This window comes from Diadema antillarum, unplaced genomic scaffold, assembly GCF_040938485.1.
Source record: "Diadema antillarum isolate AM-2024a unplaced genomic scaffold, OU_Dant_1.0 seq00000455_RagTag, whole genome shotgun sequence".
In the NCBI taxonomy this organism is placed as follows: domain Eukaryota; kingdom Metazoa; phylum Echinodermata; class Echinoidea; order Diadematoida; family Diadematidae; genus Diadema; species Diadema antillarum.
The window spans coordinates 588,986-605,935 of NW_027271427.1; the positions used below are offsets into that span (position 1 = coordinate 588,986).

The 16,950-nt window shown below is 36.3% G+C and overlaps 1 protein-coding gene and 1 non-coding gene across 2 annotated transcripts; one reads left to right on the forward strand and one right to left on the reverse strand.

Annotated features, from left to right (window-relative positions):
• The first annotated feature begins 661 nt into the window (after window positions 1–661).
• Window positions 662–8,926, forward strand: LOC139732918 (NACHT, LRR and PYD domains-containing protein 1 homolog). Its single transcript, XM_071643755.1, has 4 exons — window positions 662–941; window positions 3,105–4,672; window positions 5,115–5,294; window positions 8,574–8,926. Exons 1-4 carry the CDS (start codon window positions 662–664, stop codon window positions 8,769–8,771), a joined length of 2,226 nt encoding a protein of 741 aa, XP_071499856.1. The 3' UTR covers window positions 8,772–8,926.
• A 6,709-nt stretch (window positions 8,927–15,635) lies between these two features.
• Window positions 15,636–15,710, reverse strand: Trnaa-ggc (transfer RNA alanine (anticodon GGC)). The gene has a single exon. It is a non-coding gene; the product is annotated as a tRNA-Ala (tRNA).
• Window positions 15,711–16,950: the final 1,240 nt, after the last annotated feature.

Below are 16,950 nucleotides of genomic sequence, written 5' to 3' on the forward strand. Positions count from 1 at the left end.
TTTTGTAGTCTCATAATTGTTAGAAAGGTACAATAAATGGATGTTTAAATTCGTTATGTTTCAGTCATAACACTCTGACGAAACACTAATGTAAGCTGATTATACGACAGAAATGAATACATTTAGTTCACACAACAGATCTTGGATGTATTGTATCACACATCTCCCTTGTAAATTGAGAGGCATGTAAGTAACCCCACCGCAACAAAAGACTGAATCTTATCGATTAGAAATCTCTCTCTTTTTTTTTTAAAGCTCGATGTTCTATTGGAGATGACGCCTGTCTGGAGTTCAGGAGGTCTTAGTTTCGAATCCTGCTCGAGCACGTACGCCCATAATTGTTTATCATGGCTGCTACTAGAACACTAATCATTTCAGTGCTTATTTTTGTCGATATAGGGCAATCGTCAATCAGTTGCAGCAGAAATCTATCCTTGATGACCCAATATTACAGATTTAATGCATTTACTGCCACCCATGCATTGTTTTCACTTAGGGCTTTATCCCCTTTAATACTGTAGGGGACTCAATCAGGGATACAATAGGATTTGCATCAAACTTGAACAAGCAGAACTGATAGAGGCACTTGATTATTCACGTAATTAATGTATATAATTATACAGAATTCAAAATGAGCCCATTCCTCTCAATTTATCACAGGATGTCAGATGACGTGGATACCCTTCTGACAGATATTGCAGGAGATATCTCATACGATAGAGACATTGAGAACCTGGGGAAACGATTGGGTTTCCCTTTAGGAGTAATCCAGGACTTTATCAAAACCAACGGTCGTTACCATGAATTTACAAATAATGGAACTGTCAGCATGCTCCGTAAATGGAGGGAGAGGGTGAGCCCGTCGTCACTTCGATCAGAATTGAGAGAAGCTCTGATGAGAGCCAATCTTGTCCGGATTGCTGAGACACATCTACCCTCTGGTAGGTCATCATACTTTAAAGATGAAATGATGAAAATTAGTGTGTGCACTGTGCAGTCTAAAAACGATGCATAGAGTAATCTTCCTAAAGACAGAGTGATACAGGAGACAAACATGATAGTGATCATTAAAAGAGTAGTCCTGATTAGACTGTACGCCGTAATTATTGTCATGATCTATTCCTCTACCATTTTTTGTTACATGCATAGAGTATGTGTGGTTATGTTCACTGTCGTTTTTGTTTCATGATTGCGATGTTATTGTTATGTAGCCTAGATGTTATTTATATGGTCAAATGAATAAATGAATCAATCAATAAATAAAATATATAATGATAATGATAGCTCATGGGAGAACAAATAGTCATATACGCACTTTTTGCGGCATCATGTCATCATCTCAAGCCCTCTGTTTCCTCTCATCCACCTGCCAATTAAAGTTTAGTCTAGAATTACTTGAATAAAATGCCAGGCTGCCAGTTACAAGCAGCATTCTGCTGAAGGAGCCAAGTATTGGTTCATAAAATAATTCACCACTTTCTGTGTTGTACAGGGACAATAACAACAACATTATTATATTCTGGCTTCATGGCAATAACCGCAGTGGCTACGTAGCATCAATATGAGCAAAGATCAGAGGGGAGGGGATAACTCGTAACAGGGGCAATGACGATAGGTCACGATAGGGGTTACTCCCAATCCTCTTAGATTCTGTACTTTTCAAATAGTTTACTGTACAATTTATTCCCCGAAATCAACCTTCATAATCCTTCTGCCCTATTTTATTTCTTTACTTACCAAACTTGTATGAATGCATATATTTCATGATCTCTTGTCATCAAGTATTTTGAAAGAGATTTGAAATTGTTCAAACTGTAACATGATAGGACTTTATTTATAATTCAGCTACAACATTTAATTGTCTGCATTAACTTAAATGACAAGTAAAGACATTCTTGCAGCAATATATTAGGAAAAAATGGTAACGTGTCATACCATTAAGAATACTTTCAATATACTACAATTAATATTCTAATCATCTGCAGTAACTTTGTGTAATTTTAATTAAAAAACACAAAGGTTGAATGTAAGCTGTATCATAACTCCCAGCATGAAGGAATCATGCTGAGAGATGAAATTGCCATATGCTTAAGATGAAATTGCCAGTGTTATTTCAGCTTATCACTTGACAGTTGCCTTCAGCTATATATTATAGTAATCTGTCATTTGTCTTGAGGATGTCATTGTGGGTGTTTCAACTACCAGAATGTAGGAATCGATTGACAGAATCCACACACTTGTTACAGACGCCTTAATTTATACTCTGTTAGACATATCTATATATTTCTCTCATCTCTCATATTAAAATATCATTTTCCAAAGATACAAAATTGCATAATGATGTATACTTAGTAGTACACTGTATTTATTGGCACTCATTTGGGAGTTACAGATTAGAAATTACATCATAGTAAAAATGTTATAATATGAATTGGCTGGCAAGCTTTCCAATCTGATTGAAAATTAAATGTGTAGCCATACAATCAGATACTGAATCTTTGAATTAAGTCTGCGGCAGCATAGTGTGCGAAGGTATTTACATTACAATTATGTGCTTGTTTGTTTGATTTTTTTAAGGGGATTAGCGTAATGTTGCTCCATTCGACCACAGCTCTAAAGATCAATTTATTCGGAACTGGCCAAAATGGTTTTTGATTCCAGTCCAATTTTTTTTTTTTTATGTGCTTTTATGGTTATGATTAAAATATGGTAAAACAGTGAATGATTGTGAATGACTTTAGACGTTAGATTACAGTCTTCTTCTTCTTGTGTCCACGCTGCACTATGTCAGTAAGAAGATGTTTGGAGGATTTCAAGGGTTTTTTATCAATCAAAGGAGGGAAATGATACAACAAAATGTTAAACGGGTGTTAGAAATGGCAGCAATATTTTGTAGCCCGTGATCCCCCCCCCCCCCCATTCCCTGCGCCGCAGGATGGGGGTCTGTGATTAACAATGTGACATCCGTGAAATCATTCTAGCGTTGTATTGGCCTAATAATGAGATGACTGAATCCCTGATTTGGTATACATAGAAGAATCCTTGTTGCATTGTCCATTCCAGATTTAGTTGGAATTGATAATCTCAAATATGCTTTCTTTCAGATTCATCAGGTTCACCAAGTTCAGTTCCAGCAAGTAAAGTTCAACAAATCAAGAAGGAGTTACAGGAACATTATGTCAGCATGTACAGCAGTGTGTGCACTTCCCCTCTTTATCCGGAATCATCAGTGAAGCTGCAGGATATCTACACAAATTTAGTGATGTTCTCTAATGATAAGAGCGATGAAAAAAAGGACATCAGTTATGATAATTTCATTAAACACTTGGAGCAGATTGGCACTAAAAGAGGTATGCCCAGACGTATTGCAGTTTGTGGAGAAGCGGGTGTTGGCAAGACAACTTTTCTTGCTAAACTTGCACTTGACTGGGCTTTGGGAAGATGTCTGCAGACCATTGATCTCCTTTTCCTAATTCATCTTAGGGAAATCGAGGAGAGTACATGCTTTAGTCATACCATCATGAACAATTTGTCTGACGACCTGGACTGTGATTGGGTTGAATTAGACGAATACATTCGAACGAACCAGCAGAAAGTACTGATTCTCTATGACGGTCTTGATGAGTACGGTCAGGATATCAGCGTAAAATATTCAAGAGATGCCACCCCTGCAGTGATCAAGTGCGAGAAGTTCACAAATTCCAGAGTTATTGTTACCACTAGACCGTGGAAAGCTGATCGGATAAGAGCCGATGTGAAATTGAAGAAGCAGTACGCATTTGTTAAGATTGAGGGCTTCAAGCCAAGTGATATTTCCTGCTACATTTCGAAATTCTTCCAAAACGACGAAGAGGCCAGAGAGAGTCTCATTAGATTGATGACAGAGAAGAACAGCCTTGTAGCAGAGAATATGGCACCCTACCCCATTTACTGCAGCATGCTTTGTTTCATTTGGCAGAACGAAGGAAGCCGCAGTGTGATTCAGGAACTAAAGACATTTTCCAAACTCTTCGACCAATTGATCCTCCTTCTTAAAGAGCACTATGCTAGTAAGGTGACTGACCAAGAAGACCAACAAAAGAAATTAAAGGAAGGTGGCGACTGTTTACAGAATTTTGGCAAAGATGCTTTGTATAGTCTCCTTCGTAACGAACTTGTATTCAGAGGAAAAGACCTCACTGCAGGTGAAAATGATTTACAGACGGCATGTGATATTGGGGTCCTCACAAGAGAGAAGCGTTTTGTTTCAAAGTTGGAAAACAACAAGAGAAAAACAGAACTTGTGGTTGAATACCGAATTCCCCACAAGTTATTTCATGAGTATCTAGCGGGAATACATCTGGCATGGCTGTATGAGAACAACCTGGAGGAGTTCAACCAGCTGAAAAAACAGCTGATTGATGACTACCAGTTGTATCGATACCTCCTCTACTTCACTGCAGCGCAAGGACTAGATGTTGGAACGGCTGTCCTAGGTTTCTTATGTGAGATGTTAAATGTTGAGGATGAGGACGCACTGTTGTTTGTCATTGATGTCGCGTTTGAATGCAATTATCTGGATGCCGCCAAGCCTCTGATTCCTCATCTTAACACACTTTCATCATTGCGGATTAGAGGTTCTGACCATACAACTTCTGGATGGATGTATGTACTTCAGGCCTGTAGTTACTCTGTAAGCATTGTTCACCTTTCCTTCACATCACTACGTTTCTATATTACTGTTATGCCGCATACACAGCAGCACGGTACATCATTATAGCTTTATTTTCACGAGAGTTATGATTATACGTTAATTCTTATAATTCTCATGACCTGTTTTAATTCTACAGTCAAAGTTCATTTGTTGTATTTTGTGTGCCTCACACACACATACACACACGCACAATGAGTGGCCGGATCAAAAAGAAAACGAGGATGTCAATCGCATACCCAACTTGTGACATTCAACTGATCATGCATTCAGAATTGATATCTCTGCAAGTTGTTAGCACAATTTTCACTGAAAAATACCAAATATTCCTCTTTCCATCATTTCTGTTTAGATTATTGCACATTTCAAGTGTAACACAAACGCAAAACTGAATGTCTTAATGTTCTACTTCTTCAATCATCAGGCATCGGAGCGTTCAGATAAATGTGATATAGCAGACAAGGACGATAGTCCTGCTTCTTCTGCTCGACTTGCTGGTCGAGGCATTTGCTCACTATCCAATCTCATGTCAATGGAACTGGACGACGTCCAGCTGCATGACGCGTTCTACACAGGAATGGCTTCTATGGCCTCACAATCAAAGGTTAGAATCTTCTGTTCAAAGAGTATTACTATTTTCTTTACTTTTCTTTGTCGATTTTGGCATCAGCTGTGATTGCTGTAAGAAGGTTCGAATGAATCTATTAAAGTGCTTGTATGATACATTATTATGTGTTTTTTTCTCTAATTTTAACAGCGTAGAAATAATTTGTAAGAATTGAGTTAACTTCCACTCAGGAGATGATGATACACAGTTATAAGATCAAAGATGATTGATGCATAAGTATACGTTAGAAGAATCATGTGCTGTGGAAACAGTGGAACCTTATGGACGCCTTATTAAATGAAAGAAAAAACATAATGTTTTAGAATCGTGCTTTCCAACCTTAGAGGATCGTTTGTTACCCTGCATCACAAAACAAACAGAAAATCGCCAGACATAAAATTAAGAGCATATTCTGAAAGAGCAGCCTTTAAGCTTTAAAATGATGTATAACTCAAATCAAATGGACTCTTCTAATCTATCTAAATATTGCACAGAAACCGCACACTCAGGAAAAGTGTGAACTGAGAAAAGAGACTCTGAAGTACCGTGTCTTTTCAAGCGCTTATCTTCACCAAGCCGTGCTGGCTGTGCCATGAATGGGAGAAAAAACAGGATGAAAACCACCAGAGTAACAGCAACGAATGAATTATTAGATTAAACTGAAATTAAGCTTGCCTTATCAACACACTCCGTCCTTAATTAATGTCAACTTTCCAAGTAGCAGCATCATCCTTTCAAAAGTTACAGGAGTTGAAAGTGAAGAGTGTGTACAAGGTTTTTAAGAAATGAAAAGAATAATCTAAAGCCATATTTAATCACACTTTTTGCAAACAAAAGAAAATTAGATAATATGCCAAAAACACACTTTTCTGCCCGTTTATGATCCCAAATTTTATCATAATGTAGAAGAAGACTTGCTCTTTCAGAAATATGAAAAAGTCAAGATGTTTTCAGTCCTCACACAAAATCAGTGTGTGTGACTTTTTGTTTGTTTTGTGATGCAAGGTCATTTTGCTCACAATCGGTAAAGCTTGTTTTGTCATGAAAAGAGGGGATATGTATTTACTCGTTGTTCCATGGTCTTAGACCATCTCAGGATTTGCCTCCTTGGTATTCCATGTGGTATGTAGTTTGCGTTCAAAAGAACTACAGTCACAAGGTTATGTTGTTTTACCCCAATTCCCTTCTCCCCCCCCCCCCCCCCCGACTTAATAATTCATTCCTTTAAACTATATTCATACAATTCGTCTGTGTTTATGCAAGAAAAAAAAAGATACTGAAAATTAAAATCATTCATATACTGACAAGACTGACGTGTACAACAACAGACAATAAAAAAAACTCATCATAATTATATATCAAAGATGTAACTTTTTTTTTACAGTACACTTGAGATCAAATTTTTAGGTGTTCTGCATAATCATAGAAAATATTAGGCCTATGTTGAGAGAGATAGGAAAAGAAGAGTTACAGAATATTCTATGTTATTATATCACAAAACCGTAAAACCAGATGATTTGGGCATGTGTAACCCTATTATCTTGTGAGCCCCATGAACGTTGTGAAATAATGCTATCTAATCCGTTTGAAAAGAAAAAAAAAATGTTGCTGAATTTAGAGGGCATAAAAGCGGTATTGAATTTGACTGTCTATGAATCTATTCGTGCTATATCCGGTCTGTAATCGTCGGCTATCCATCTTTTTCAGCAGAAAAACCTAAGTAGACAGGTTAAAGTTCATTTGTAGCACAATATACAGATCATACCAACCCCGGAGAGAAAAAAAGCACTAAAAGTGTACAGGTCTTTGCCATATCTTCAATTCAGTTATCTGAGAATGTTCTTTTCGGAAAAAAACAATACATTTATTTATTCTTCTCCCTACGCCTTATTTTTTTTGCCGATTTTTTTTTCTTTTTACTTGAGCTCATTTTTATTGAAGGAAATGTCCAACGCATGTCAATGCTAACTGCCAAAAAACAACAACAACAACAAAAGAGGACGAGGCAGTGTGTAAAAGTAAAGGATGAAAATGTTGCAAAAAATCTGCAAAAATATAAAATGGTAGTTTTTAATGTTTTCACAACGGTGGTATCAGTGACAACTGAATAATGAAAATGAGATACAAAATGATCTTTTTTTTTCATACCTCTGCCATGAAGTGTGTAGCCCTCATTCATGGGGAGCCTTGTATAATACAAACACGAAGATTTGTACAACGGGAGGGAAATGAACTAACGCCTCCCCGGGAAATGTACAAATTTTGGAAATGGCATCGACGGAAATTGTAAAAACATTGAGTTTTGACGGGAAATGTAGAAACTTTGCCGGGAAATTTACGAATCATTTATTTCAACGGTATTATGACGTATCGATGGTTTATTAAGTTAAATCAATGTGCATCAAAACTGCGCATGAATCTTTATACTTATACCGTTTTCATATAACTTGGCAGATCGCATAGTTAGGGCGATTACGGTGGTTGTAATGGTCATATCATTATTGTATTCCTTGGTCATATCATTAATGTATATATTGATGCAAAAGCTCCAATCAATAGAACACACTTAGTTAGTGAGGGAATTGGAGAAGTGGATTTATGAGGTCATATAATTTATTTTTGTAAGGGTCATATCATTAGTGTATTCCTTATATCGGTAATTTCCCCATCTCTCTGCCAAAAAAGAAAACCTCCCTATCTATATTCGTAATTAAAGTATTGACAAGTTCAAATCACTGTTGAAAACTTATCTGTTTACTCTCAATCCTAATTTTGTTGTTTTTGTTGTTGCTATTGTTATATCATATGCACATGATGCTGTTTCTTACCTCATTTTTTTCCCGGATTAATGCGCTTATAAACGTCAGTATTACGCGCTATATAAGGAATCAACTTTAGTTTCATCAATAATAAATGCTACATTCATAAAGCGCTTTAAAAACACATGCTTCTATATGCGCTGTACAATTCAGAAATACAAACAAACAAATGAATAACAAGTATAACAGTAAGGGGTTACAAATATGTATCTTAATGATGGAAAACGAAAAAAGCGGGTTTTCTTTCCATCCCTTCATCATCTCATTCGCATTGAGTGATTGTGTCCCATATCAACCTGTCATATACGTATAAAGCTGAAAACGATAAACATGAAATACTTTGCTAAGGCTATGTAACATGGAAAGAAACAGACTATTCTTTGAAGTCCAACCCGGCGAAAATATCGTTTAGTATCTCAATCACGTGTTTTTTTTAATTCCTTATATTTTGTTTCAGCAAAGCTTCAATCAATTACACACCTTTGCGGACCTAACATCTCCCCTGCTGTATCAGAGTCCTACCCCAAGAGTATCTGCACCATGCCAAACCTTCAGACGTTACACCTATACAAAGTCAAAATGGCAGATGGTTTTTTTTTTTCTTGCCCTTGTTACATCAGAGGAGGAGCGAAGGTATCTTCTTTGCCTCATTTAGTTTCTAATGCATGGGAAACCTTCCTGCAATTAAAAACAAACAAACAAACAAACAAACAAACACGTGATTGAGATGCTAAACGATGTTTCACCGTGTTGGACTAAAAACAATAGTTTGTTTCTTTTCATGTTGCATACTTTTAGCATAGTATTTTATGTTTATACTTTTTACCTTTCTACATTTATGACAGGTTGATATAGAACACGATCACGTAATGCAAATGAGATGATGAAGGGATGGAAAGAAAACCCGTTTTTTCCGTTTTCCATCATGAAGATAAATATTCATAACCCTTTTTGTTAATAATTGTATGTATTAGATTGATTGTTATACTTGTTATTCATTTGTTTGTTTATATTTTGTATCTCCATTGTACAGCGCACATAAAACATGCGTTAGCTTTATGAATGTAGCATTTATTATTGATGACACTAAAGTTGATTCCTTAGCGCGTAATACTGATGTTTTTAAGTGCATTAATCCGGAAAAAAAATGAGGACAGATACAGCATTATGTGCATTAAAAGCAACAACAACAACAACAATAACAAAATTAGAATTGAGTAAACAGATAAGTTTTCAACAATGGTTTGAACTTGGTCAACACTTCCATTACGAATATAGATAGGGAGTTTATTGCAAAGAGATGGGAAAATACTGTAGTAACCGAAAAAGCCCTATCACCGTACATGTAGCCGCTGCGGGTATAGGTGCGGGGATCACATGATAACTGGAGAGTGAAGGAAGAACGGAGAGAACGGGTTGAAGTGGATGAGCAAAAGGAAATCAAATCTTTAAAAAAATATGAGCAAGATTATTATATATATATTTATTAATGGTCATATCAATAATGTATTCCTTATATTATGTTGCTGCAAAGCTTCAATCAATACACCACGAGGGAGGACCTGACATCTCCCCCTGCTGCATCAGAGGCTTACGCCAAGAGTATCTGCACCATGCCAAACCTTCAGTGACCCTGCACCTCAAAACAAACAAAAAGTCGCCAGACATGAACTTTTAGTTAAGACCATATTCTAAAAGAGCAGACTTTAAGCTTTAAAATGATGTATAACTCAAATCTAATAGACTCTCCTAACCTATCTAAATATTGGAAAGAAAGCACAAACTCAGGAAAAGTGTGTACTGAAAAAAGGGGCTCTAACGTACAGTGCCTATTCAAGCGCTTAATCTTTACCAAACCGTGCTGTCTGTGCGATGAATGGGACAAAAAACAGGAAGTAAACCACCATAGTAACAACAATGAAGGGATTGTTCGATTGAGCTGAAATTAAGCATGCCTCATTAACACATTGTCCATAAGTAATGCCAACTTTCAAAGCAGTAGCACTATCCTTTCAAAAGTTATTAAGGTTGAAAGTGAAGAGTGTGGACAAGGTTTTTCAGAAATGAAAAAAGGATTCTAAAGACACACCTAATCACACTATTCTACCAAAAATGTTCAAGATAAACTGTTGAAAAAACACACTTTCCTGCCCGTTTTATGATAACAAATGTTATCATAATGTAAAAGAAGACCCGCTCTTTCAGAAAATATGAAAAAGTCAAGTTCGGCTAGGTTGACCCATTTCACTTATTTTTAGTCCTCACGCAAAATCAGTGTGTGCGACTTTATGTTCGTTTCGAGGTACACGGTCACAAATAATTAATATTTTCTCTGAAAATTCACCCCCTGATCTCCCTCCGAGCAATACATATGTTGTAAGGATGTCAAATTTCTTATAATTTGCATTGACAATACCTTTTCAAATTTTTGAAAGAGTTAGGAAGGCTAGGTACTCTCTGCCGATTAGTTATCAGTCCTGGAACATGACCCTAGTAGTAGAACGAACGTCCGTGACAATTCCAGCGAACGTCCGTGACGTATGCAATCCCTCCGATAGGGATAACTTGTCCCGAAAGTGTCCTATATTCTTTAAAACCTTTGGCTCCAATAGCGACAAATAAAGTTTTACAAAGTAAACAAAAAGTTTAGAGCAGTAGATTCAGAATTTTTAAGGCGTTATGTGATCATGAGGAACAAATAGTTGACAATTTACTCACAATTTTACGCTTGTTTTCCCTCTAATTATACAAAAACAGCTAAACACTGAAAACAAAGTTATAGGAAAATGGAATTTTGCGTAATCTGTAATTTCTGTCCATTTAAATTTCTTTCTAATGAGGTTCTGGAGACAATTTGAACTGTTACAGGTTCTGAAAGTTTCGCTCACGGACGTTCTGTCCGAGAAAGGAAATTTCTGATAATTACAAATACATCACTGCACATAAAGTTAATGTTAGTTGAAAATATTACCAAATCACGGAGCCGCTCTTACCCAAAAGTGAATAACGTTCATCACTCAATTTACCTGTAATAACAAACGGAAAACGTTTTGGTCACGGATGTTCGTTGGTAGAATAAGTCAGTGGATTACATAGTAGGAGAAAGAGGATCAGTGCCACTTTTTAGTGACAGGTGCTCCAAGTGTTTATCTTTTGAGTATGGTATCTGCCGTCTCAAACAGAACACATCTAGTTTTGGTCTCCATAACGGACGTTCGCTGTAATTGTCATGATATTAAATGCCTTAATTCATTCTTATTTTTCTCTTCATGACGATTTTTCTCTCATTCCCTCAATAGCCTGAACATGCTGCGACCAAACAGAAAACAAAAACAAAACAAAACAAACGAAAACAAATCTGAAAAGTGCTACGCAATCACATTCAGGATAATGACGGAAGAAGTCTGTAATGGGCATGTGTTGAATAAGAAACGGAAAAGTTTCAAAAGGACGTGGAAACAGTTGAATGAAAATGACTGAGAAACAGAGAAGGGATCGAGCTCCAACACACAGAGAAGAGAATTGCCAGTGCACTCCCGTTATACCAAATTCCTCTGGAGAAGTTTTTGTTTGTTTGTTTATGTTTTTTATTCATCGAAATGCCGTCACAAGTGAACAAAAATAATGCAGTATACAATTAATACTCCGCTTATCATCACATGGTGTTATTTTATACTCATCACTGAAAAGCAATGTTCATTTGTAATTCTTTCCAAGATTTTTTTTTTCATTTTACATTTAAAAGACAGAGAGATCGTCAATTTGTTTGTGCTTTTGTGCTTACTTTGAAAACACGTGTTAAAAAAGTAATGATTAAGAATAGGTTTAAGGTTGCACTTTGATACGCTCGCTCTTCCAGAGATTCGTTACTCCGATGTCCAAAGGTTTGTTATTCCGAAAATGAAAAAAAAAAATGTTTGTAGGTAATTCAGGAGGTTTGTTATTAAAAATGTTCTTATTCCGAAAGTTTGTTAGTCCGAAAAATAGATAGGCCTATTAAGGATCACTATTTCTAGGTCTGTTCTTCTAAAAGTGGAATGGGCCTGATATTCGTTTAGGTGAAAGCGGTTATTATGAGATTTTGAAATTTGGAGGATTTTAGTTGTTAATTTGTTTCTCCACATTTGGATAAGCGAACATGATTTTTCATGTTCCAATTAATAAACCTTTCGATTAACCTTCGGAGATTCCTATCATTTACCGAATAAAAAAGCTTCATAATTATACGAACTCTATCAATTTTCGTATTGACAAACTGTATGAATAACGAGCCTCCGAAATGACGCGCTACAAAATGTTTGTTATAACAAACCATTTTGTATAATATCGAAGTCACAAACATCCATCCTAGTTATATGGACTTATTGTGTCTTGTTATGACGAAACTTCGCAATATGGAACCTATTATCATTTCTGACTAATATAATAACACAAATTCTCCTCGGTACAGTGTGTAACTCAAGGAGCAAACACAGAGGGATTTCTTCCTAACGTGTTCGTTTGCCCTCCCCATGCAGCTAAACTTCGTATTTCTATAACGGAGCACATTTCTGTTGTTTTTCTATGTTTATTCTTTGTCATAATTCTAGCTGTGACCATGTACGTTATCAGCAAATTTTGCATTGTAGACTTTATATAACAAGTTTAGGACCTGAATCTTTACTTCATAATTACGAGATTTCCATAAATATATTCGTTCTCAAGGATGGATTACGTCACTGAGATTACACGTACGTTTGTACGTTCATTTACGAGAGATGGAAAAATTGTTTCTTTGATTCCTTAGTATGAGAAGATCAACAAGCTTATATAATTGAGAATTGGTAATATCTATTCAGGATTTTGCAGAGGAGTTTGTTCTCGACATGAAATTGCTGTTTGTTGTGAGTAGAATGCGTTTCCAACTCAAGAGAGCTGCATTGTTCAATATCTTGCTTGTTCCGAACGTCCGTGAGCTACGTGCCAACCTCCGTGATGAAAACTATGCCATGTTTGTTGGGTTATAGAGACTGCCTAGATCAGATACATCTTAAAAAGGTATGTTATTATTTGGGAGTGAGGATTAAAGTATGGGATAGTGAAATAAGAGGTCAAAATATTGAGTTTCTGTAAAATGCGCTTAAAGTGGAGAAAGTGTTTAGCGGGAGAGCAATATTTCAACAGAAATGACGAATTTAGTTAAATCATCAGTTGTCTACCATTACGTACAGGTTAAGAGTACAAGTTTGATATTCTGCAAGCACGTACACATGTCCCTTAAAATATTTCGTTAGGATTTTGAACTGAATAAGATCTTTGCAAACTATGTTAAATGGTATTCAAATGTATGTGCAGTACTATTCCTCACGGACGTTCGCTGCTCTGGACATGGTAAACTTCAGCGGTGAATAAAAACTTGTTCCTCTGGGAAAATCCTAGTATAATTGGGTTCATATTAAAGCTTGAGTTATATTCTTTCAGGTAAGATGAATGATTTGGAGAATTTCCTACTTTTTAAATTTTGCCTTGTTTTGGCTCAATTGTACATCGATCAAAATTCTGACCCATATGTATCTTCTTTGCTTCATTTGGTTTTCAATGCATGTTGAAACCTTCCTGCAATAAAAAAACATCAACACAAAAACAAACAAACAAACAAACAAACAGATGATTGAGATACTAAACGATATTTTCGCCGTGTCGGACTAAAAAGAATAGTTTGTTTCTTTCCATGTTGCATAGTTTTAGCATAGTATTTTATGTTTATACTTTTTACCTTTCTACATTTATGACAGGTTGATATAGGACACGATCACGTACTGCAAATGAGATGATGAAGGGATGGAAAGAAAACCCGTTTTTTCCGTTTTCCATCATGAAGATCAATATCCATAACAAGTTTTGTTAATCATTGTATATCTTAGATTGATTGTTATACTTGTTATTCATTTGTTTGTTTATATTTTGAATCTCCATTGTACAGCGCACATTAAACCATGCGTTATAATAAGCTTTATGGGGGCGCTGTGGCATAGTGGATAAGACTCCCGACTCCCGAACGGAGGACCGCGAGTTCGAATCCCGCCCAGTGCTTACATCCTTGGACAAGATGTTTTTACCCACAATGTCCCTCTCAACCCAGGTGTACAAATGGGTACCTGGCAACGCTAGGGTAATAATAATAGCAGGGCCCTCTGGTAGAGCAGTGGCAACACTGAAGAGGTAACCCTGGGTAAATAAGACCTTATTATTATTATTATTATTATTATTATTATTATTATTATTATTATTATTATTATTATTATTATTATAATTATTATTATTATGAATGTAGCATTTATTATTGATGACACTAAAGTTGATTCCTTAGCGCGTAATACTGATGTTTCTAAGTGCATTAATACGGAAAAATAAATGAGGACAGATACAGCATTATGTGCACATGACATAACAGCAGCAACAACAACAACAATAACATAATTAGGATTGAGTAAACAGATAAGTTTTCAACAATGGTTTGAACTTGGTCAACACTTCCTTTACGAATATAGATAGGGAGTTTATTGCAAAGAGATGGGGAAATACTGTAGTAACCGAAAATGCCCTATCACCGTACATGTAGCCGCTGCGGGTATAGGTGCGGGGATCACGTGATAACTGGAGAGTGAAGGAAGAACGGAGAGAACGGGTTGAAGTGGATTAGCAGAAGGGAATCAAATCTTAATGAAAATACGAGCAAGATTATTATATATATATATATTTATTAATGGTCATATCAATAATGTATTCCTTATATTATGTTGCTGCAAAGCTTCAATCAATATACCACGAGGGAGGACCTGACATCTCCCCTGCTGCATCAGAGGCTTACGCCAAGAGTATCTGCACCATGCCAAACCTTCAGAGGTTAGAGCTTGGCGATGTCAAGATAGCAGACGATTTCTTTCTTGCCCTCTGTACATCAGCAGCAGGATCGAAGGTAATTATTATGTATCTTCTTTGCTTCATTTGGTTTTCAATGCATGGTAAACCTTCCTGCAATAAAAAACAACAACACAAAAACAAACAAACAAACAAACAAACAAACAAACAGATGATTGATATACTAAACGATGTTTTCACCGTGTTGGACTAAAAAGAATGGTTGTTTGTTTCTTTCCATGTTGCATAGTTTTAGCATAGTATTTTATGTTTATAGTTTTTACCTTTCTACATTTATGACAGGTTCATATTGGACACGATCACGTAATGCAAATGAGATGAAGGGATGGAAAGAAAACCCGTTTTTTCCGTTTTCCATCATGAAGATAAATATTCATAACCCTTTTTGTTAATTATTTTATGTATTAGAGTGATTGTTATACTTGTTATTCATTTGTTTGTTTATATTTTTTATATCCATTGAATGATATAGAGCGCACATAAAAGCATGCGTTATGATAAGCTTTATGAATGTAGCATTTATTATTGATAAATAAAGACAGAATGAACTGACCAGAAAGAATATAAATTATTAGTGGAAAAGTGAGCAAAGAAAATGGGATTCCATCGGGATTCGAACCCGAGACCTCCGGATTGCCAGACCGGTGCTCTACCGACTGAGCTATAGAAAGCCCTAGTGCAGTGTTCGTCCCAGAAACCCTTAATTCTCAATGCTCGGGTGGTCAGAAGCTATAGCAGTGTGTCTGTGTGTGACACACACGCACACACTTGAACCTGGCATAAACCCGAAGGATAATTCAACTTGGGGATAAATGCGAGGGATCACCGAAGTGATGCAGCTTTTTGAGTTTGTAACAAATAAAGACAGAATGAACTGACCAGAAAGAATATAAATTATTAGTGGAAAAGTGGTCAGTTCATTCTGTCTTTATTTGTTACAAACTCAAAAAGCTGCATCACTTCGGTGATCCCTCGCATTTATCCCCAAGTTGAATTATCCTTCGGGTTTATGCCAGGTTCAAGTGTGTGCGTGTGTGTCACACACAAATAAAGACAGAATGAACTGACCAGAAAGAATATAAATGTGACCGTGCACCTCAAAACGAACATAAAGTCGCACACACTGATTTTGCGTGAGGAGTGAAAATAAGTGAAATGGGTCAACCTAGCCGAACTTGACTTTTTTATATTTTCTGAAAGAGCGGGTCTTCTTTTACATTATGCTAAAATTTGGTATCATAAAATGGGCAGGAAAGTGTGTTTTTCTAGCAGTTTATCTCGAACATTTTTGGTAGAATAGTGTGATTAGGTGTGTCTTTAGAATTCCTTTTTCATTTCTGAAAAACCTTGTTAACACTCTTCACTTTCAACTCTAATAACTTTTGAAAGGATAGTGCTATTGCTTTGAAAGTTGGCATTAATTATGGACAGAATGTGTTAATGAGGCATGCTTAATTTCAGTGTTATCTAATAATCCCTTCATTGTTGTTACTCTGGTGGTTTACTTCCTGTTTTTTGTTCCATTCATCGCACACCCAGCACGGTTTGGTAAAGATTAAGCGCTTGAATAGACGCTGTACTTCAGAGCCTCTTTCCTCAGTTCACACTTTTCCTGAGCTTGTACTTTCTTTCCAATATTTAGATAGGTTAGGAGAGTCCATTTGATTTGAGTTATACATCATTTTAAAGCTAAAAGTCTGCTCTTTCAGAATATGGTCTTAACTGAGAATTAATGTCTGGCGACTTTTTGTTTGTTTTGAGGTGCAGGGTCACAAATTATTAGTGGAAAAGTGGTCAGTTCATTCTGTCTTTATTTGTTACAAACTCAAAAAGCTGCATCACTTCGGTGATCCCTCGCATTTATCCCCAAGTTGAATTATCCTTCGGGTTTATGCCAGGTTCAAGTGTGTGCG

Coding starts and splice junctions, on each gene's coding strand:
- LOC139732918 (XM_071643755.1), top strand. CDS start 662: ATGTCAGATGACGTGGATACCCTTCTGACAGATATTGCAGGAGATATC. Junction 942..3,104: donor TGAGACACATCTACCCTCTG/GTAGGTCATCAT, acceptor GCTTTCTTTCAG/ATTCATCAGGTTCACCAAGT. Junction 5,295..8,573: donor CTATGGCCTCACAATCAAAG/GTTAGAATCTTC, acceptor ATTTTGTTTCAG/CAAAGCTTCAATCAATTACA.